This window comes from Portunus trituberculatus, unplaced genomic scaffold (assembly GCF_017591435.1).
Source record: "Portunus trituberculatus isolate SZX2019 unplaced genomic scaffold, ASM1759143v1 PGA_scaffold_522__18_contigs__length_968829, whole genome shotgun sequence".
Classification (NCBI taxonomy): Eukaryota; Metazoa; Arthropoda; class Malacostraca; order Decapoda; family Portunidae; genus Portunus; species Portunus trituberculatus.
Window position 1 is genome coordinate 421,839 of NW_025541691.1, and position 22,261 is coordinate 444,099.

Consider the following 22,261-nt stretch of genomic DNA (forward strand, 5'->3'; position numbering starts at 1 on the left):
ATCTGTTTAGTTGATTGAGAAATATCATCCCCAAACAGAAAATGGGTTATTGGCACTCTCTCAGAGCACAGATGTGTGTATTTGGGATTAATCTCTCTCTTCATTATGCATCGCCTTGCCAAATTGGTCCTGAAATTGGCATGACCCAGAAGCGTCAGTGCACCATTAATCTTACTAACCTCTTGCGCCAGCTGTGAATTACCACTATTCTGCGCCAGGTTATCTAACTCCAAGAGTGACTTTGTTATGATGGTACCCACAGAAATAATGTTGGCACTTACCTCCATGAGGCAAGAGTCAGCTTTCTTGGCATCCGTTTTCAAGGCTGCCAAAATTTGCAGGTTGCACTCTACAGGTGCCAGGGCAGGACAGTTGTTGGGACGCCTGGTAACTGTATCTTCTGTAATGGCTTTATAAATTCACCATAGCAGTAACCTTAGGGTCAATATCTTCATCAACACTGTCCGTGGGTCCCAGAACTTTGGCAGCCTGTAATAAAACACTACCCCGATGAGGAACCTCTCTAATCTCACCGTCCTCCTCAATCCTCATCAGTGGAGTCCACAAACCCAGAAAAAGTCGCAGGCGAAGCAGCTGCCTGCAACCCCGAAGTACTTGCCTGGTAATTTACTTGGTGCGTCTTTGGGTCAGGGGACTTATTAGCTGACAGTTTAGCCACTTCACCTTTCAAATGCACCAGTTCTTTCATGACCATTTGCAAGGAAGGAACATTTTCCTCATGAACTGGGGACGTCTGTGCACGTGTGCGCCTAACTGGTTTGTTTACATCCTGGCGGCGCCGCATCCGACTGTCATGCACCCTCTCCAGCCTTGCCTGGGAGTCGTCCAAGCTATCCATTGACCTCACGCTATCTCTTAATGACCCAGTGGCACTCCTCCTGCTGTTACCATGGCAGGACACCTCAGGTGGCAGGGCTGTGCAGTCCTCCAGCCCCGACATGACTGACACCTGCACTCAACAAGCCAAAAGCCTGCATTAGCCCACAAAAATTTCTAACTTGGCAAATTGGCAGGCCTATCCCATACCAATGCCCTATGGCAGGCCCATCCCATACCATAGATCCAACCTGAGTATATAGGGCAAAGTACCTGTCGTGACAAACGCCAATTGAAGGAAACACTGTGGAAAACAATGACCACGTCTGAAGAACACGTCTGACCAGCACGGGAACGGTCCAGCAACTGACTGGGCGGTGCGCGGATGGCTTATCTCATGTAGGAATCTCCACGTGGCAGGTGATTTGATGAAGTAAAATCATATTACTTATAAAGACAATTTGTATATCTATGTAGGCTTGGGTCGCGATGGTTGATTTGTGCAAGATTTTGGGTCGCTGCCAAAAAAGATTAAGAACCACTGCCCAAAGCGGAGGTGCCTCTGGCATTTTGTCTCTGCCAGTTGGGGGACCTGAGGAGGTATCATGCTGATTTTCCTTGGAATGATTACTGTTTCCATGTCAGAGACCCATCTCTTTGTGCTGAACGCACAACAGAGATGATAGTGTCTGGCATGAAGGTGTACATTCCTCATTCTTTCTCTCAACCTAAACCTTCTAAACCTTGGTTTAACACAGCCTGTTCCTGTGCTATACATGATAGAGAGGTTGCCCACAAAAGATATTTCAGCCTTCCATCTCCTGAATCTCATGCACTTTATATTTCTGCCTGCAATCATGCCAAGTCTGTTCTTCAACTTATCAAACACTCCTTCATAAATAGAAAATGTCAAAATCTTTCAAACTCAAACTCAAATCGCGACTTCTGGCATCTTGCCAAAAGCATCTCTAATAACTTTACTTCTTCATCTTTCCTCTTTTATTTCATCCTGACGGCACCACTGCCATCTCATCTGTCTCTAAAGCTCAACTCCTCTCTCAAACCTTTGCTAACAACTCCACCTTGGATGATTCTGGGCTTGTCTCTCCTCACTCTGACTATTTCATGTCTTCAATCAAAATTCTTCGTAATTATGTTTTCTATGCCCTCACTGGCCTAAACCCTCTGAAGGCTTATGAACCTGATGGGGTCCGTCCTATTGTTCTCAAAACTTGTGCTTTCATGCTTGCATCTTGCCTGGCCAAACTCTTTCAACTTTGTCTGTCAACTTCTACCTTTCCTTCTTGCTGGAAGTTGCCTACATTCACCCTGTTCCTAAGAAGGGTAACCGTTCTGATCCCTCTAACTACCATCCTATAGCTTTAATCTCATGCTTGTCTAAAGTTTTTGAATCTATCCTGAATAGGAAGATTCTTAAACATCTGTCTCTTCACAATCTTCTATCTGATCACCAGTATGACTTCCGTCAAGGTCACTCTACTGGCAATCTCCTGGCTTTCCTTACTGTGTCTTAGTCATCCTCTTTTAAATATTTCAGTAAAACTTTTGCTGTCACATTAGACACATCAAATGCTTTTGATAGAGTCTGGCATAAAGTTTTGATTTCAAAACTGCCCTCCCAAAGTTTCTATCCTTCTCTCTGCAGCTTTATCTCAAGTTTCCTTTCTGACCTTTCTTCTCTTAAATCTATTAATAGTGGTGCTCCTCAGGGTTCTGTCCTTTCACTCACTCTCTATTGTTCATTAATTATCTTAGCCAAACTTCTTACTCCATCCACTCCTACGCTGATGATACCACCCTACATCTTTCCACATCCTTTCAGAGATGTCCAACAGAATCCAACAGATCACGTAGGGACGCCACAGAAAGCTTGACTTCTGATTTTTTAAGATTTCCGATTGGAACAGAGAAAATCTAGTAGTTTTCAATGCCTCAATAACTCAATTCCTCCATCTATCAACTCGACACAACCTTCCAGACAACTATCCCCTCTTCAGTAACACTCAACTGTCTCCCTCTTCCACAATGAATATCCTCAGTCTGTCCTTTACTCAAAATCTTAACTGGAAACTTCACATCTCATCTCTTGCTAAAACAGCTTCTATGAAGTTAGGCGTTCTGTGGCATCTCCGCCAGTTTTTCTCGCCCCTCTAACTGCTTACTCTGTACAAGGACCTTATCCACCCCTGTATGGGGTACTATTCACATGTTTGAGGGGGGAGGGAAGTTCCACTCACACAATTTTATTAGATAGGTTGGAATCAAAAGCTTTCTGTCTCATTAACTCACCTCTTCTGACTGACTGTCTTCAACCTCTTTCTCACTGCAGAAAAATTGACATTGTACAAATCTCATAACCAACCTTTACTTGAGTTTGGCTCTCCTCTTTGGAATACTGGTTATGTATTGGATCTTTGTCTTCTAGAGTCAGCTCAAAGGAGATGGACAAAGTAGATTGAGGGGATGTCTGAGTTGTCTTACACTGAACAACTTGCCGCTTTGGACTTGTATTCTGTTCAAGGACATTTACTTTGAGCTGATATGATTAAGTATTGGGCAATATTTCACCATGTCTTGTATCCATGCTGAGGACTTAATTGTATTGGCTCCAGTTGCTGGCATCTGGGGACACAGGTTCAAACTGGCTCACTTGTACTCTTCTCTTAAATGCCATAAATGTTTCTTCAGCTTAAGGTGTGTTAAAGTGTGGAGCTCATTACCTGACACTATTGTTGCTCTGAAGTATTTTTTTTTTTTCTATGTTATGGCCTATAGTGCCTGTAGACATACTTGAAGAGCATATGTGGAAAGCGCTTTTCAGCTTCCGCCCATTAGTGGCACAGACAATCTTATTTATAGTGATCTCTTGTTGTTCAAATTTGTTGAGTAATGTCACCCATGACAGACTGCACAACCAATTGTTGTAAACAGCACACAACTCAGTACACATTACAGTAATACTCACTTGTAATTACAAGAAAAGGGAATGCTGTGCCTGCAGAGTTTGGCTGCCCCCACTTTTCATGTCCATTCTCCCCTCTGTGGCACTGTACCTCACAGGGGGTGGCCTACCAGGTAAGAGTTGAGAGCATGCGTGTGTAAAGCTAGAGCACAACACAACACCCTGGACCAAAAGTACTACACAAATACTTGCTGATGCTTTACATTTATTTGTTTATCCTCTTTTTCACTTAACAACACTGGAACTGATATGCCACAGCACTCCACAACTCACTCACACACCTCAATAAACCACTAACCTAACTGGCTCCACTGGGTGACACCCAGCCTGGTGCACTTACTCCCAACATAACTTGGGTTTACCCAAGGAGGGTCAAATTGACCTTAACAATGAGTGAAATCCCTAACCTTACACCTAATTCAGACAATATGCTTGGCACTATGAGTTTCCTCCCTGACCCTTCTTCCTTACTGGTGAAACAAGCCATATGTCAGTCTATTTCTGGGAGACAGTGCCATAGTGGATAAGGTGGTGAGCAGATGTTCACACATAGGTTCAAATCCCCCACCACATATCATGTCACCATGATACCCTAGATGGTCATACCAAAGATGCACTTGAGTGGTGACATGGGCCCTAATATGGGTACCACTGTAAATAAAATTGCCTGTGCCACTAATGGTTGGAAGCTTAACAGCACTTGAATGTTAAGTTACCTACACATGCTATAGGCCAGGACAAAAAAAAATAAATAAATAAATAAATAATTAAAAAAAAAAAAATAAAAAAAAAAATAATAATAATAATATTTTCTCATTAACACTTCTTAAGAAGCCACAGATATTTCTTAAGTACAATACCTAGTGAGAAGGCAGATTTTGGCCTGGGATGCTGACCAGAATATGAAAGTGGCTAGTATTAAAGCCAGCTGGGTAACAGCAGACTGATATTCCCTCTTTTATTATTTATTTTTTTCATTTATTTATTTTTTTAGCCATCACTCTGTCTTGGGCACTAGGCCACTTATCTTTTTCCTTTGAATTTGTTTGTATATCTATTTATCATATATACTTTGTTTATTCTCCATAAAGTTTTTTTTTTATTTATTTATTCTTATTATCATGTTTTATATGTTTGATTATAAGAAAAATATTGACAATTTAGAAAAAAAAATTATGCAGAAGGGGCAACTGGCCAAGGGCAACAAAAATAGAAAATAAGGCCCACTGGGTTGCCAGTTCCCTTGAAGGTCAAGTGAGTTATCCAAAATTCAGGGACAAATGTCCTAAAACTTCCCTCTCAAAAGAAGTCAAGCTATAGGAAGATGGAAATACAGAAGTACCCAGGGAGTTCCAGAGTTTATCAGAGAAAGGTATGAATGATTGAGAGTACTGGTTAACTCTTGTATTAGAGAGACATGGACAAATTAGGAGAGAGAGGAAGAAGAAAGCCTTGTGCAGCAAGGCCACAGGAAGAGGGGGGCATGCAATTAACAAGATCAGTAGAGCAGTTAGCATGAAACTAGCAATAAAAGATACCAAAAGATGCAACATTCCAGTGGTGAAAAAGAGGCTGAAGACAGTCACTCAAATGAAAGGAGTTAATGAGATGAAAAGCTTTTGATTTTACCCTATCTAACAAAACTGTGTGAGTGGAACTATTCCCCAAACATGCAGAGTACACCATACAAGGATGGAAGATAAGGCTCTTGTACTGAGTTAACAGTTGGAGCAGTGAGAAAAATTGACGGAGATGCCGCAAAATGTCTAATTTCATAGAAGCTGTTTCAGCAAGAGATGAGACGTGAAGTTTCCAGTTTAGATTATGAGTAAAGGACAAACTGAGGATGTTCAATGTAGAAGATGAAGACAGCTTAGTGTCATTAAAGAAGAGGGGAAAGGTGTCTGGAAGATTATGTCAAGTTGATAGATGGAAGAACTGAGTTTTTGAGGTATTGAACACTTTTAAGTTATCTCTGCCCCAAGCATAAATCATAAAAAGATCAAAAGTCAGATGTTCTGTGGTATCCTTGCATGATGTGTTGACTTCCTGAAGGGTTGGTCATCTCTGAAAAGACATGGAAAAGTGTAGGGTGATATCATCATCATCAGCATAGGAGTGGATAGGGCAAGAAGTTTCCTTAAGATCATTAATGAATAATAGAGAGTGAGTGACAGGACAGAACACTGAGGAACACCACTGTTAATAGATTTAGAAGAAGAACAATGGCCATCTATCACAGATAAAATAGAACGGTCGGAAAAGAAACAAGATAAAGTTGCAAAAAGAAAGATAAAAACCATATGAAGACAGTTTTGAAATCAAAGCTTTTTGCCAGACTCTATCAAAAGCTTTTGATATGTCTAATACGACAGCAAAAGTTTCCCCATAATCTCTAAAAGAGGATGACCAAGACTCAGTAAGGAGAGCCAGATAACCAGTAGAGTGACCTTGATGGAAGCCATACTGGCAATCAGAGAGAAGATTGTGAAATAACAGATGTTTGAGAATCTTCCTATTGAGGATAAATTCAAAAACTTTAGATAAGCAAGAAATTAAAACTATAGGACTGTAGTTTCATGGATAAGAATGTTCACCTTTTTTAGGAACAGGCTAAATGTAGGCAAACTTCCAGCATGAAAGAAATGTAGAAGTCGATACACATATTTGAAATAATTTGGTCAGGCAAGGTGCAAGCAGTTTATGAGAGCAATAGGAAGGACCCCAATAGGTCCATAAGCCTTCAGAGGGTTTAGGCCAAAAAGGGGATGGAAAACATCATTATGAAGAACCTTAATTGTGGGCACAAAATAGTCAAGAGGGAGGAGGAGAGGGAGGGACAAGCTCAGAATTATCCAAGGTGGAGTTGTCAGCAAAGGTTTGAGAGAAGAATTCAGCTTTAGAGACTGAACAGATGGTAGTTGTGTCATCAAGATGAAATAATGGAGTGAAAGATGAAGAAGTAAAGTTATTGGGCATGTTTTTGACCAGATACCAGAAGTCTCGAGGAAAGTTTGAGTTTTAAAGATTTTGACATTTTCTATTCATGAAAGAGTGTTTGGCAAGTTGAAGAACAGACTTGGCATAATTCTGGGCAGAAATATGGGATTTTTAATGTAAAATCCATTTTTATCTACATACTACTACCCATAATTATTAATCAATGCTTAAACCCCCCATTCCCACATCAAACTTACACCATGTCTAACAGCTCAAGAAAAGAAACGAAAGAAATACTTGAGGTGCCCTTCTCATTTTCTTTGAGAAGACACCCAGTCCATTTTCCTCCCATGGTACCACCCATCAGGCTGATTCCCTCATTTGCCTCTAGTCTAAAAGGTCATAGAGCAGTGGTTCTTAACCTTTTTTGGCCGCAACCCAAAATTTTGCGCAAATCAACCATGGCGACCCAAGCCTACAGAGATATAAAAATTGTCTTTATAAGTAATATGATAATGCTTTTAAATTTTCTGCTTTGGAGTTTTTACTTAATCATGGTCTGCTTAGAATCCTAAAACAATGCATCATGAATTTTAATTATTACAATATATAATTATAATATATTTGTAGTGGGAAAATAATAATTTTCTGCAAACCCTTAGCGACCCAATAAAATAGCTTGGCGACCCAACTTTGGGTCGCGACCCAGGGGTTAAGAACCACTGTCATAGAGGGAGGGAAGAAGGGAAACTCAATTATAATAAATAATTATGTGTAAGTATGTAGATAAAAATGAATTTTACATAAAAAAAATCCTATTTCTTAATACACATACTACTGTACTACCCATAATTTTACCTCGCTGTTTCATTGAAGCACTGTAGGGAACCCATGAGATGTCGCTCGCTAGCCTGACGTTCAGTCGCGCTTGTCGTTTCGTTCAGGTAGCACGCACATTGGTTTGGTCTGTTGCTACGGCGTTCGGATCAGCTGTTATGGCGGACCGGGAGGGAGGACAACAGGTGGAGAGAGTGCATGGAAACCATGCAAAAAGCTCTAGTGCAAGACAAGGCAACCTTGTCCATGGTCTTGACCCTATGCATGGCAACCATGCTGAGGCCAGGAGTACACGGCATAGTAACTATGATCGTGTGAGTACAGGCGACCAACCTGGTACTTCTGGTGTATCGGCAGCGGCTGTGACGGGCGGTGGCGCACCAACCAGCGATGGGCCGGTGTTGGATAGAGTGATGGGTCTGCTGCACAACTTTTCTGACCGTTTGATTGCCCTCGAAACCGGGAAGACTGCGGAGCTTCTCTCAGCAGAGTCTGACTATAGTGACGATGACAGTGCTTGTGCTGAGAACCAGACTGACGAGTTGGGTCAGTTCCTGGAGAGTGGTTTCGCCTCTGCTCTTGGCAGGGATGGTGACTCTAACGCCTTCGCCGACAGTCTATCAGCATTAGGGGCTATGTTTGGCAATGGTAGTGACGTGGGAAAGCCCATACATGAAACTCTGGCTCCTATACTGAATGCTGCGTTACGGAGGAAGCCTTTAGAGGAGCAGGTACAGAAGCTGGTTACTAAGCACAAGATCCTGGCTAACGTCCCTAACATGACCACTCCAAGATTGAACCAAGAATTGTTTGAAGTGATGAACAAGGAGGGAAAGTTTCGACACGTTGTTTTGCAGCGATGCGTTGGCCTTGTCACGAAAGCCCTGATTCCGTTGTCTGGTATTATTAGTGACGTGGGATCCAAGACAACGAAAGCTGTGGAACATTATTTGCCGCAGTTTAACAACGCATTGCAACTTTTGACTGCTTCAGTGAACTATATGAATCACACATGAAAGGATGGGATCCGTGCAAGCATTCACCACCTGCCCATGAACAAGATTTGCAACTGGGAGACCAAAGTGGGTACCGATGTTGTCTTCCCATTTGATGTGGTAAAGAACCTTGAGGATATGAAGAAGGCCAAGAAGCTCATGTCCACACCCACCCCCTCCAAGAGGTATGGCCAAGGTGTGGGGAGGTGGCCAAGGAGCAGGTTTGACCTATCCAGGCCATATTACCCTTACATACGGCAACCTTCCAGGCAGGGTTCCTCTACACGGAAGAGGTCTTTTTTAGGGAAAGGCCCACAGTACCCACAGAGCAGAAGGATACCGGAGCACAAGTAGCTGCAGAGGTGAGCCATGGGGTTGCCACTTCTTTATAGGCTTGTGTTGTTGATATAGTGAATACTCCAGATTGTTTTACTGGAGGCAAAATCAGGCATTCTCTGTCATTATGGTGTAAATTATCATCAGATAATTGGATTAAATTTACTGTTGCTGGTATTACTATTGAGGTAGATCCAGCCCTTAGACAGTGCCAGGGACCTAAGGAGTTGACTTTTTCTACTTCAAATAAAAAGTCTTTACACTTAGCTCTTCAGGATTTACTGTTGCAAGGAGTTATTGAGCCGGTGGCTGATTCTCATGTTCCTGGTTACTTATCAAATGTTTTTCCAAGGATAAAACCAGTTGGCATGGCATGAGTGATATTAAACTTACGAGACTTGAATACAAATGTAGACCATATTCATTTTACGATGGACACTATAAAGGATGCCCTACTTTTAGTGTATCAGAATTGTTTTTTTGCAACTGTAGGTTTTAAGCATGCTTATTTCTCAGTTCCAGTACAGATCTCACATAGGAAATGGTTACGGTTTCTATGGCAGGGATCGCTTTTTCAGTTTACATGCATGCCACAAGGTTACACAGCGGCTCCAAGAGTTTTTACCAAATTGCTGAAGCCTGTGCTTGCTCATTTGTGGAAGTTGGGTATAACAGTGATTAGCTACATTGATGACTGTTTATTTATAGCAGACAGTGTTAGTGCTTTGGTTTCCCATCTGAATTATGCCATTTGTCTCTTTGCTGAATTGGGTCTGACAATTAATTTTGGGAAATCAGTGTTGCTGCCTACACACTGCATTAAGTTTCTTGGTTTTACCATTGAGTCCAGGGAGATGACAGTACAGATTACAACTAGGAGACAGGAGAGAATTAGATGTTTGGGACTTGAATTGCTGGCAGCTACAAATGTTACAATAAGAGATTTGGCTTCCCTTATTGGCACCCTAGTGGCTGCGGAGCCTGCATTATCTTGTGGGTATTTGCGAATTAAAAGACTGGAAATCGCAAGGAACCAGTGGTTGTCAAGATACAAAGGCAATTACAATGCCAGCATTACTTTGTCTAGTAAAACCAGGGAGCTGATACAATGGTGGTGTGACAACATACATAAGTTGCACAAGAGTCTGGTCCTTACTGACCCCAATCTAGAATTATTTACTGATGCTTCTCTGACAGGATGGGGGGCAAGGTTACAAGGGGTTTCCACTGGGGGTCACTGGGCTGCAAGTGAAGTCTCTCATATTAACTTGTTGAAACTTAAAGCAGTTTTGTTTGGGCTTCAGCCATTATGCAATGATATGCATGACAGTCACATTCACATCAGAATGCTACAGTAGTAGCATGTTTAAATAAGTATGGGAGCATGAAGGAACACCTCTTACAGCTTACTGAGAAGATTGTTCTCTGGGCTTCGGATAGAGGCATATATCTTTCAGCTGCCCATATACCTGGCAAGCACAATGTTGATGCTGATGATGCATCCCGTGCCTCTTATACTGATGCTGAGTGGATGATCAAGCCACATATTTTTCAAGCAGTGTCGTGAATTTCCTTTTCTCAGCTTGGACTTGTTTGCTACAAGAATAAATGCGCAGTTGGATAGCATTATTGGGAAAGTACTTCAGAAAATAGCAAAGGAGAAGGCAACAACTTTATTGGTTTTGCCCCTGTGGCCAACGAGAGTGTGGTTTCCCAGGGCACTACAACTGCTTGCAGGAACGCCTCAGATATTGCCGAACCAGTGCCTGACTCTTCCCCAAGATCCATCCAAGCAACATCCATTATCAACCAAGTTGGAACTAGTAGCGATGCTATTGTCAGGCGTTCCTTCCAGGCAAGGAAACTTTCGCAAGACGTTGGGGCCTTTTTACTTCAATCATGGAGACCTAGAACACATGTACAATATAGGGAACCCCTCAAGAAATGGATGTGTTTTTCAGTCAAGGGAAACTGATCCCTTTTCATCATCTATAGATGATTTCCTTTGTTTTTTATTGAAGCAGTTCTGTCGTGCTGACGAAGGCACACTGCTAGGTTATAGTGCCATGAACACATATCGCTCAGCAGTTTCCAGCATAGCAGACATCTCAGGTAAACCAGCAGGTCAACATCCTTTAGTAAAGAGATTTATGAAAGCGATGTTCCAAAATTAACCTGCTCTGTCTAGGTATAACTGCACATGGGACCCTGATGTTGTTCTAAATCACTTAAAACTGTTGGGGCCCAATGAGACACTGACCATTTCCCAGCTGGTGAGGAAGCTAACAATGTTATTGTTATTGTTGTCAGGTCAACGAGGGCAGGTTTTACATGTACTAGATGTTAGGAATATGTTTTTAACCTCCTCAAAGGTAACTTTTCAAATTGGAGATTTGTTGAAAACTTCACAACCTGGGCATCATATCTCACAGGTAACATTCAAAGCTTATGCCCCAGATCAATGCTTATGTGTTCTTACTACCCTTCAGGCTTACCTTCAACGCACATCAGATATTCGAGGGAACATAACCAACTTATTGTTGACAACTAGGAAACCATATAAAGCTACCTCGAGATACCATACGGAGATGGACTAGAGATGTGATGCGGAATGCTGCAATTGATTTGCAGATGTTTGCCCCACATTCAACACGGGCAGCAGCTACTAGTAAGGCTTCGTGCCATTTACCACTTAACACAATCATGAAGTCTGTTGGGTGGGAGTAACTTGTCTGCCTTTGCCACTTATTACAAAAAAAACAATAATTTGTTTCAATATTCAGGAGGGTGTGATGTCGTCGTAAATTGTAAGTGGCTCAGAGAAGGAATGGTCATTGGTCGGCTTAAGGGCAAATGGTTTTTGGGAATTTGTTACCTTTTGCTGTGTTAGAGGACACTGGGGTTTTTCTCTACACATCATATGCCTTCATGACACACACTGGTGTTTGTGTATGTACTGTTCTCATTATTTTCATTATACAATCTGTGTTATGTATTAACACAGCTTCTAGCTACCCTCTTCGATTATGTGGTGTGACAGGTCTGTTGTTAACTTGGTTGTTTTTTCTAGGTGCAGGATATGTCAGTGGCGGACGTTTTTTAAAGATGTCTGATATATGATCAAGTGTTTGTGATGTCCTTGTCCCAAAGGGATTAGGATTAAACAATTTGTCAGTAGTAAGATGTCCATAAATTTTCTTTTGTGATCAGACATTATGTTGTGCGTGTTGAGACAGTTTCGCTCAAGTTGCATACTGCAATTATCTTCTGTTGCATAAATTATTGACTTCTTTCCATAATTAGATGGTCCTGGGATTTGCTGTCATTGTTTTCTTATCTGCACTCTGATGACTCATATTGACCTACATGTCTGTTTACTAACAGGTGTCAATTGGGACCATTATTAACTTATGCCAGGAGTCAGACTGTAAATGTCTCATGGGTTCCCTACAGTGCTTCAATGAAACAGCGAGGTAAACTTCTATAGTTAAACGAGGACTTACCTGAGTCTGAAGTTTGACTGGAATTTTACCAAGCTTCATTGTAGCACTTAGGGATCACATGCCCACCCTGCCCTGCCCTATTTTTTGGAGGGTTCTGACTCCTGCTGTCTTTGAATACTGAACGTCAGGTTAGCGAGCGACATCTCATGTGATCCCTAAGTGGTACAATGAAGCTCGGTAAAATTCCAGTCAAACTTCAGACTCAGGTAAGTCCTCGTTTAACTATAGAATTGTTAATTACTGCTTGAGAACTGAATCCCCCCAAGACACACATCCTTACAAATCGAAAACCTACAAGGCGGAGGCCATATCCTGAGGTAGGTGCAGCATTTGTATCCCATGACAGAGGGACAAAAACCAGAGGAGTGAGAGGAGCATCACAATTCTAGTCACAAAAACGGTCCAATGACCCCGAAACCCACAGAGGACAATACATAAAACTGTATGTATAAGGAGCCCAAAAGAAAAACTAATGAAATACCCTGAAAGCCAACACAACAGGGTCCAGAGACAAGGTATCCAAATACAAATGAATAAATCCCTAAGATAAAAAGAAGCAAAAATGGACATACTCTTCCAGGTTCCTGCCCAAAGAATGGCAGGAATACTCTGAACCTTCTTGAACAAGGCACTCATCTCCACTGCTCTAACTCATGTGCCTTCAGCCGAACCAAGTGCATGTTCTCCTCAGAAACATCCTCATGTGCACGCTGGATAACCTGACATATCCAGTGAGAAATAGTATGAGGGTGCACACCACACTGAGGCTCAGTAACCTTCACATACTCATAAGAGGACGTCATTAAGGAAAGCAAAACTAAGAAAAAATCCCACGCAGGAATGTGTGGTGAACAAGGAGGCGCCAACTTGGTAAATACCCAAAACAGAGCTGACAGATCCTGTGAGATATCCAAGCCAGCCTGCCAGAAAATTGGGGCCAAAGCTGAACAATTGCCCATAATGGACGGCAAGGACAAATGCTTTGTGTCCCAAAGAAACATAAAAAAGTTCGCTAAGTCCATTACAGAGGCTGAGAAAGGATGACAACCCCTCAACTCACACCAACCAAAGGAGGCAGGACACTTTACCTGATAAACTCTGGCAGAGGACTGTCTGACCAGATGGACAATAAATCTAGCAGCCTTCCACAAAAAGCCTCTCTTTCAGAAGACGCTGGAGAGTCCACTCGTGAAGGTGAAGTGCCCCTGTAGACTTGTGAAAGAGGTGGTGATGAGTCTGGTGGAGCAGAGACAACCATTGCAACAACACTTGAGGACAGTCCAAGAGCAGACTCACAAGCAAAAGAAACCAGTCTGCCTGATGCCACCGAAGGGCAATCAGAGTCATACGAACACATGTGGACTCTCTAATCTGAACCTGCACCTGCCTTATTAGAGAGAAGGGAGGAAAGGTGTACAGATACAAGCCCTCCCATGGAAAGGCAAATGTGTCCTCTTTCCAAGCTCCCGGGTCTGGCAAGACAAACACATACAGAGGTAACTGGTGATTTAAGGCATTTGCAAACAGATCCACCTGCAGCACACCCCACACCTGGACACCCACACACTTGTGACTGAGGACATCCACCACTGCACTGCTTAGTCCTGGCATGAACCTGGGGCTAAGAGAGACCAAGTTGTCCTTGCACCACCGGAGAATGTTCCCCGCCAGACCTGACAGAGACTCAGACCAAGTGCACCCCGAGTTCCGTAAATAGGCCACCACTGTTGAATTGTCTGACATGAGAGACACCACTGTGCTTGACACTTCCTGCTGAAAGGACTGCAGAACCTGGAAAACAGCCATCATCTCCAGATGGTTGATGTGAAACCTCTGTTCCTGTGGAGACCACACCCCTGAGAAGAGAATCCCCCAGATGAGCACCTAAATAGTGAAGGGACGTGTCAGAAAACAGAGACTGTTCCAGAGGTGCCATCATAAAGGAAGCTCCCCTGAGCAAATGACCCGGATCCATCCACCAGGAGAGGTCTACCAAACACCGATGTGAAGAAGGAACCTGCCACCAGGGTAGGTTTGACGCTGCCTTCCAGTGTTTATTCAGGCACAACTGAAGGGATCGAGAGAAAACCCAGCTGTCCGGGACCAGCCTCTCGTGGGAAGCCAGGTGACCCAGGAGTGACCTTCATAGAGACACCGTAGAGGCTCTGTCCTCTAGAAAACTTCGAGCCACCGACAGAAACTGGCTGACCCTTTCTGGCGACGGAAAAACCAGAGCCCTCACTGAATCCAGCACCATGCCCAGATACTGCTTCCTTAGGCTGGATACCAGGTCTGACTTGGGCAGATTGATCTGAATACCCAACTGAGCACACAGCCACAAAACAGCTCGTATGGCGCCTGTGCACCTCTGGAGAGTCGTCCCTGTGACCAACTAATTGTCTCGGTAATGGCACAGGGAGATATCGTGTCGATGAGCCCATGAAAACACTGGAGCCATCACCTTGGTAAAGACCTGCGAGATGGTAGCAAGGCCAAAAGAAAGAACTTTAAACTGAAAAACCTTGCCTTGCCGAACGATCTGCAGGCACTTGTGGACGTGGGTGGATTGGAACTTGGAAGTATGCGTCCCTCAGATCCAGAGACACCATTCAATCCCCCATATTCATAGACTCCAAAATTGGCACCACTGTCTCCATCCTCTCCATCCAAAAGGGGCTGACCACTAAAAACTTCTGCACATCTAAGAGATCAAACACAGGTCTCCAACCCACTGTTACCTTGGATGTGAAGAACAAATGGGCATAAAAGCATTCTAACTTGCCCACCACAAGCTCTATGGCCCCTATCCGCAATATGTCCTGCACCACTAAGTCCAAGGTCACATGACGATCTGACCCCTCTGCATAACTCACAAACTCTATTCGTTTGGCTAACAATGGAGGAGGACGCAGAAAGGGGAAGACATACTCATAAGGCAGAGTCTTCACTACCCACTCTCTTGCCCCCACCTCCATCCACTCTCTCCAGTGCCGCTGCAGGCAAGTGCCCACAGGCACAGAAGAGCAAACTACGACCCCTAGCGAAATCTACCCCGGCCGTGGGATCTTCCACTGTGAAAACCCCTGGCCCAAAAGGAACCCCCCACCCTAGCGGAAGGCCTGGGGACTGGAGCCGATGAAGCGGCACTAAGAAACACACCCGTTCTCATCTGTCCTTTTATCTTGCTCCCCTGGGGAACAGGGAGTAAAACTAAGCCTTGTGCCCTTTCTACACCCGCAAGCTGGGACAAGGAAGAAGCCTCAGGAGCAGGCAGATGAAGATAGGCTCTCACTTGGTCTATGAGGTGCAAAAGGCACTTCCTCCTCATCATCATCATAAGACCTGGCTGTGGAAAGAGGGTGGCCAACTGGCATGGGAGCCGAAAGACCTTGGCCCACCCCACTGCCACCAGGCACATGATTCTGGTTGCCCAGCATGGGAGTCTTGTGGCTGACACCAATACTCATATTCTGGGTAGGGAGAAGGCTACCAGACACATTAGCATCATGGATGTGGCCCAACTCCACCTCTGAAGCAAGTGGAATAGTCTTACTTACGCCTAATCCACATGAGGGTATGATGAGCTGGCTGCCAGGCATGGAAGCCGTATGGCAGATGCCAGCCTCAACATCCAGGAAAGGAGTCTGGCTGCCAGGCATGAGAGTTGTATGGCAGAAGCCGATCTCCATTTCCTCGGTAGAGGTAGACTGATGGCTGTCGCCAACCCCACCCCCGTAAACAGTACCAAAGGTACCAGGAGCACTGGGCATTTCCTTACCTGTACTGTGGATAAAATCATGGGAGTTGATATGAGGCTGGCCGCCAGGCATGGGAGCCGTATGGCAGATGCCACCGGCTGGGAATCGTCTACCTGTGAAGCTGGAGACTGGAAACCAGAGAAGGGGGAACCCTGGTAAGAGGAGAGTAAGAGGGAAAGCCGGCCCAATGTCTCCTCCATCTTACCCATATACAGCTAGCAGTGTCCACCCAGTTACAGAATCATTGCCAAGCTAATTGCTGTGTCAATATTCCATCTGCATCATATTAAAGGGTGAATAGTTAATGGAGACCACCTTTGCCAAACTTTATGACAAGAACAGAAACCAAGATATTGATAAATTCAAAGAAACTATGTTAGAATGGTTAGAGAATAATATACCACACAATGAAAACTAAAATAATTAATGAATATAAAAAACAATAAATATGACAGACAATCTTCAGGTACAACACCTGTATAGTTTCAAAACTTAATAAGGAGGCACAATTTAGCAGAAAAACTATTTGCTGAAGTAAAGTTGATAAAGACTACCGAAGATTAGTTGAAATGTGCTTTTAATTTTATGACACAAAATCATATCTGTTGAAGGGGCTTTTCATACTCCATTCCCACCTTAAGTGAAATGGCATGACATAAAGAAAACAATTCATAACATGGTTTATGGGAGAAAAGTTTGTCATACTGCTGATAACATACTTTAAAATCTGGTGGTGAGGGATGATGCAAGGTATCTCATGTAAAAGCTTTCTGCAGCAGACATGATTTGGTTTGTAAAATTAGAAGCACATTCAACTAAGCTAATTTAAATCTCCTGTATATTACCAATTTCATCGTGATATAATGCAATAGAGAAAACAGAACACACAAACAACCACTGATCGCACTGCCTGATTCTGATTAATGAAGATAGGATCAACCAATTAGCAAGATGCAACATACTATACTTCATAGTATTGTTCTTATGTTTTATAAGATATACTGCTGGAACGAGAATAATTCCCTACACTAAAACATAAACTAAAAATACACATACACTGCATGTGAGACACATTTACTAAAATTTTCAAAATAAATACATATCTACATATAAAAACTCCTACAGTTCTGAAATTATAACATTTATCAAAATAATCAAACTGTGTTATATGCAGAGTTTCTTAAACACAATGTTTTTTGGACATACAGACTCTCTTTTATATTGAATTGCATGCAGTCTTCACCCTCAGCAGTAGTGGCCCCACATGCAGGACAAGACAGTTCCCCACACAAGCTTACACACTTGGAAACATCCAGTAATGCTATGGCCCAATGGATCTAATCATTCATTAGATCAAGTATAACATTCTTTTTTATTCAATTCATTCCCATAAGTATTTGCATAAATGCATACATACCTGCCCATGTCCCATACTCCTTTGTTAGATTTCTTTTGAACAACTTGGGCCACAGATGAGTTCTCACACCAATCAAGAGATCCCATGCTGCTGCTGCAGAGATCTTCCCAAGGTAAAAGATACCCACCAAAGACAGTGCTTCTTCTACTCTCTTGAGTTTCAACAATGCATCTCTCATGAGCCATCTGGCTGAGTCCACTGCCACTGCCATTTCTGTGGGACTGACAGTCTGGAAAAGTAGAATAATAAACAATACTTTTCTGGCAAGTCTTCATAACATACTCTACTGGATCATTAGTATCTATCTATCTGTCTATATACATCTAAAACCTTTTCCTCAAAAATTCACATTAAGGGGATGGCCTTTTTTATATTTAACGATTTACGATGTGGGTTAAAGGAGGTATTTTTGGGTACCTCCTATCTGAATGGTTCCTGTTTAGGAATTGTTATCTTGAGTGGATAACCACTCACTCAGACCATGGGCAAGAATGAAACCCATGTGCTAGGGGACCTGTTGGTTCCACAGCAGATGTGGTTCCACTATACCTTGAAAGTTTTCAAGGACAAAAGCTGATTTCCAAGAAAAAAAAAAAGACAACTGATAAACACAGATATATTTGTAGTCACAGCAGATCCAATTATGGCTTTTTGCTTATGACCCCAAAAATACTGCCAGATTCACCAATCAACCAAATTTTACACAAAAAAAGGGGCAACTGTAATTTTTTTTTTTACTTCATTTGTGTGTTATAAAATGAACAAATAAAATGTTATGAACATTTTTAGCCAAAGAACAAGAAACATGGCAAAACAAGCTGATTATTATGTGAATCATCCCAGGTTTGGGATATATCATTACTACAGGTATTCCTCTAACTGATTCATCATTACATGATACTTCACTTCTGCAATTATTGTTCTTCACTACCTTCAATTGCAACATGATCAGTTGTCTTGTTTTTACAATATTCTGGGTACTCACTCACTCACTCTGCAATAAGTATAATGAACACTCAGTGTTTCATGGATGTTATGACTCATTCATTTGTACACAGTTTTTCATAGGAATCCAACTATTTTTATCACAAAAAAAAAAAAAAAAAATGCCTATCATATGCAAGCTAAATCATATGCATGGGTTGAGGATATACCAAGATGTATGTATTGGTAGGTGGCACACTATTGGCTAGAGCCTTACTAGGTAATAGCTAATCCAAGGACTTTATATTTTTACTGTTTACTCTGTTTACTAAATTTTGGGTATAAAGGCTCATAAACACTAAGGATGAGCATGCGCCATGTTGTTGGGAATCGTTGATTTTAAGTTTTCACGACAGCCCAGCAATGCCATCCACTTAACAGTGTGGTTTGATTTTCATGTTGCTGGACAATGTTGCGTCAACTGTTTAAGTAAGAAGACACTAGGCCGCTGATAAATCAGTAACTGAATATGAATGGACCAAAAATGCCACCCTGCACTTCGTAGAACATCCTTATGATTATGAGATGAAAACATCAGAAATAAAAAGTATGGAAACAATTTGAATAGAATTGTTGTCCGTAGTGGCCAGGAACATGCACAGCTCAGAGAATTGAAAGGGCAGTTCAATTCCATGTGAGTGCACAAAGAGCACAAGGTAAAAAAAAGAAAAAAAATGAGCATTTATTTATGTGTATTCGCCCCTGTTACTCTGCAGTTTAACACGCAGGCACTCGCTGCTCACACAGTGTACAGGAAGACACAGAGAGGAGCAATAATTGCTAATAACGTTCAATAAAAGTTTCACAGGTGAGACCTTAAAATCACAATGTTAGTGTAAGAGACTATTCATTCTTTAATACATACAGGGGCTTCTCCTCTGAGGTGTCACAGTTCTTGGCACATGATAAGAGGCCTTCTACTTCTTTAAACTATCAGCACAAGCAGAAAAGGTACAGGATATGGTGCAAGGACAACAGGCATACTGTTTCCAAGCCCATGGTCCAGAAAGTTGCAGATTTTTTTGTTTATTTGTGCCAGGTTTGTCATCTTTCCACCTCTGCTATTAAGGGCTACAAGGCCAGCATTCTGGCAATCAGAGGGTTGGACCTCAACAACGACCAGGTGCTGAGGCTTCTTATCAGAGCCTGCTCTTCCCAGCCACAGAGGCCTATCAGGGATCTTAGATCTTCCTGGAACTTGGATGTGGTTCTTTGTTACTTAACCAAGGCTCCCTTTGAACCTCTGTGGCTCTCGTGTACCAGAGACCTGACTAGGAAGTCTCTTTTTCTGCTTGCTCTCGCTACTGAACAGAAGATAGGAGAGATCCAAGCAGTCTCTCACAAGACGAGCTGGCAGGGACAGGATCTGCTGGTCTCTTATCTTCCTGAATTTATTGCTAAGACAGATATGGACGACCACAGTACTCCATGGGAGTTCCGTATTAAGAGCCTTGTTACCATCATGGGTTCTGAGGATGTGGAGAGACTTCTCTGTCCCATTCGGGCGCTTCGTCACTACCTGCACAGGACAACTTCGCCTACAAGAACCCACAACCTCTTTCTTGCTGTTAACCCCTTCGCGCCAGATGTTAAAAAAGCCCACCTGTATGATATACGGTGGTAGTGCTCGCCGAGCGCAGGAAACTCGTGCAAGCTTGTCATACTTGTCGCCTTTGTGTATTATGCTGCTATTTTTAGTCACTATATCGCCTTCAAGAGGAAAGTGGACACTTCTCTCTTCGGAGAAGAGAGAGAGAGAGAGAGAGAGAGAGAGAGAGAGAGAGAGAGAGAGAGAGAGAGAGAGAGAGAGAGAGAGAGAGAGAGAGAGAGAGAGAGAGAGAGAGAGAGAGAGAGAGAGAGAGAGAGTGACATTTGCTAATATTTTAGAGACAAGCGGACGATGTAGCTTATCTTTCGAGAGGAAGAGGGGAGGGAGGGAAGGAGAGGGAAACGAGAGAGAGAGAGAGAGAGAGAGAGAGAGAGAGAGAGAGAGAGAGAGAGAGAGAGAGAGAGAGAGAGAGAGAGAGAGAGAGAGTGACATTTGCTAATATATTAGACACAAGCGGGACGCATGTAGCTTATCTTTCGAGAGGAAGAGGGGAGGGAGGAAGGAGAGGAAACGAGAGAGAGAGAGAGAGAGAGAGAGAGAGAGAGAGAGAGAGAGAGAGAGAGAGAGAGAGAGAGAGAGAGAGAGAGAGAGAGAGAGAGAGAGAGAGAGAGAGAGAGAGAGAGAGAGAGAGAGAGAGAGAGATTAAAAAATTTGTAGAGAGAGAGATTAAAAAATTTGTTGTTTTTGTATTTGTGTGTGTGTGTGTGTATTTACCTATTTGTGTATTACAGGGCCCGAGCTAAGCTCTCTGTGTCCTGTCTCCTTGTCCATTCCTGTCATATCTCTCTTTCATCTGATTGACACACACCGCGTCAACGACATCACTGCTCAGTTTATTCCACTTATCAATGCTACGATGCGGGAAACTGTATTTTCTCACGTCATTTAGACAGATGTCCTTTATTAGCTTTTTTCCATGTCCTCGGAGATAATTACTTGTGGTCACCTTTATCAACTCTCTATCCAGTATGTCAATCTTGTTCACCAATTTATACATAGTTATCATGTCTCCTCTTGTTCTCTCTTCTAATGTGGTCAGCCCCAGCTTCCTCAGTCTTTCCTCATAGTCTAACTCCCTGAGTCCTGGTACCATCCTTGTTGCCAGCCTTTGTACCCTTTCTACCTTCTTCACATTTTTCTTAATATGTGGTGACCAGACACATGCTGCATATTCTAGCTGGGGTCTTATTAAGGTACATAATATCTTCTTCATCATTCCTTCATCTAGGTAGTGGAATGCAAGGCCAATATTTTGAAGCATGTTGTATGTTTTCCAAAAAATCTTGTTAATGTGTTTCTCCGGTGACAAAGTGTTTTGCACGGTTACTCCTAAGTCTTTCTCCTCATTGGTCTCTTTAATTTTCTCATCACCCAGTCTGTAATCCCAGTTTGGTCTGTATCTACTTCTTCCCATTTTCATAACATGGGTCTTGTCTATATTAAATTCCATCTGCCACTCTTTACTCCACTCATATATTTTATCAAGATCTTCCTGTAACTTGTTACAATCTTCCACATTCTTTACTCTCCTCATAATTTTAGTATCGTCCGCAAACATGTTCATATAACTGTCAATTCCTACTGGCATATCATTAACATAAATCAAAAACATGATGGGACCCAGCACTGACCCTTGTGGAACTCCACTGGTTACCTTCTTCCACTCGGACTTCTTTCCTCTCACCACTGTTCTCATTTCTCTTCCCATTAAGTAATTTTCCATCCATTTTGCTAGTTTATCATTTACTCCTCCAGTCATCTTTAGTTTCCACATCAGTCTATTGTGTGGTACTTTATCAAAGGCCTTTCTCAAGTCCAGGTAGATAGCATCCACCCATCCCTCTCTATGTTGCAGTATGTCAGTCACTCTTGAATAAAAACATAATAAATTGGATACACACGATCTTCCTTTTCTGAAACCAAACTGCCTTTCACTCAGAATGTTTTCACTTTCTAGATACTCACTCCACTTAGCTTTAATTACTTCTTCACATACCTTGCACAATATACTAGTCAACGATACTGGTCTATAATTTAGCGGTTCCATTCTACTACCATTCTT

General features: G+C 42.5%; 1 protein-coding gene across 8 annotated transcripts in view; it reads right to left on the reverse strand.

Annotated features, from left to right (window-relative positions):
* The window catches only part of LOC123500960 (inactive hydroxysteroid dehydrogenase-like protein 1), a 323,618-nt gene that overhangs the window by 233,259 nt on the left and 68,098 nt on the right, over window positions 1-22,261 (reverse strand). For 6 of the 8 annotated variants that reach the window (XR_006673513.1, XR_006673512.1, XM_045249509.1 and 3 more), the window contains exon 2: window positions 17,607-17,835. The exons of 1 other annotated variant lie outside the window; for it this stretch is intronic. Coding sequence is in view for 4 of the 7 variants with exons in the window: in XM_045249509.1 (XP_045105444.1) it covers window positions 17,607-17,817 (211 nt within the window). In the remaining 3 variants the exon portion in view is untranslated. Of the gene's footprint in view, window positions 1-16,209; window positions 16,327-17,606; window positions 17,836-22,261 lie in introns of those variants that run through there. One more of the 8 variants, XR_006673514.1, reaches the window with a different exon arrangement.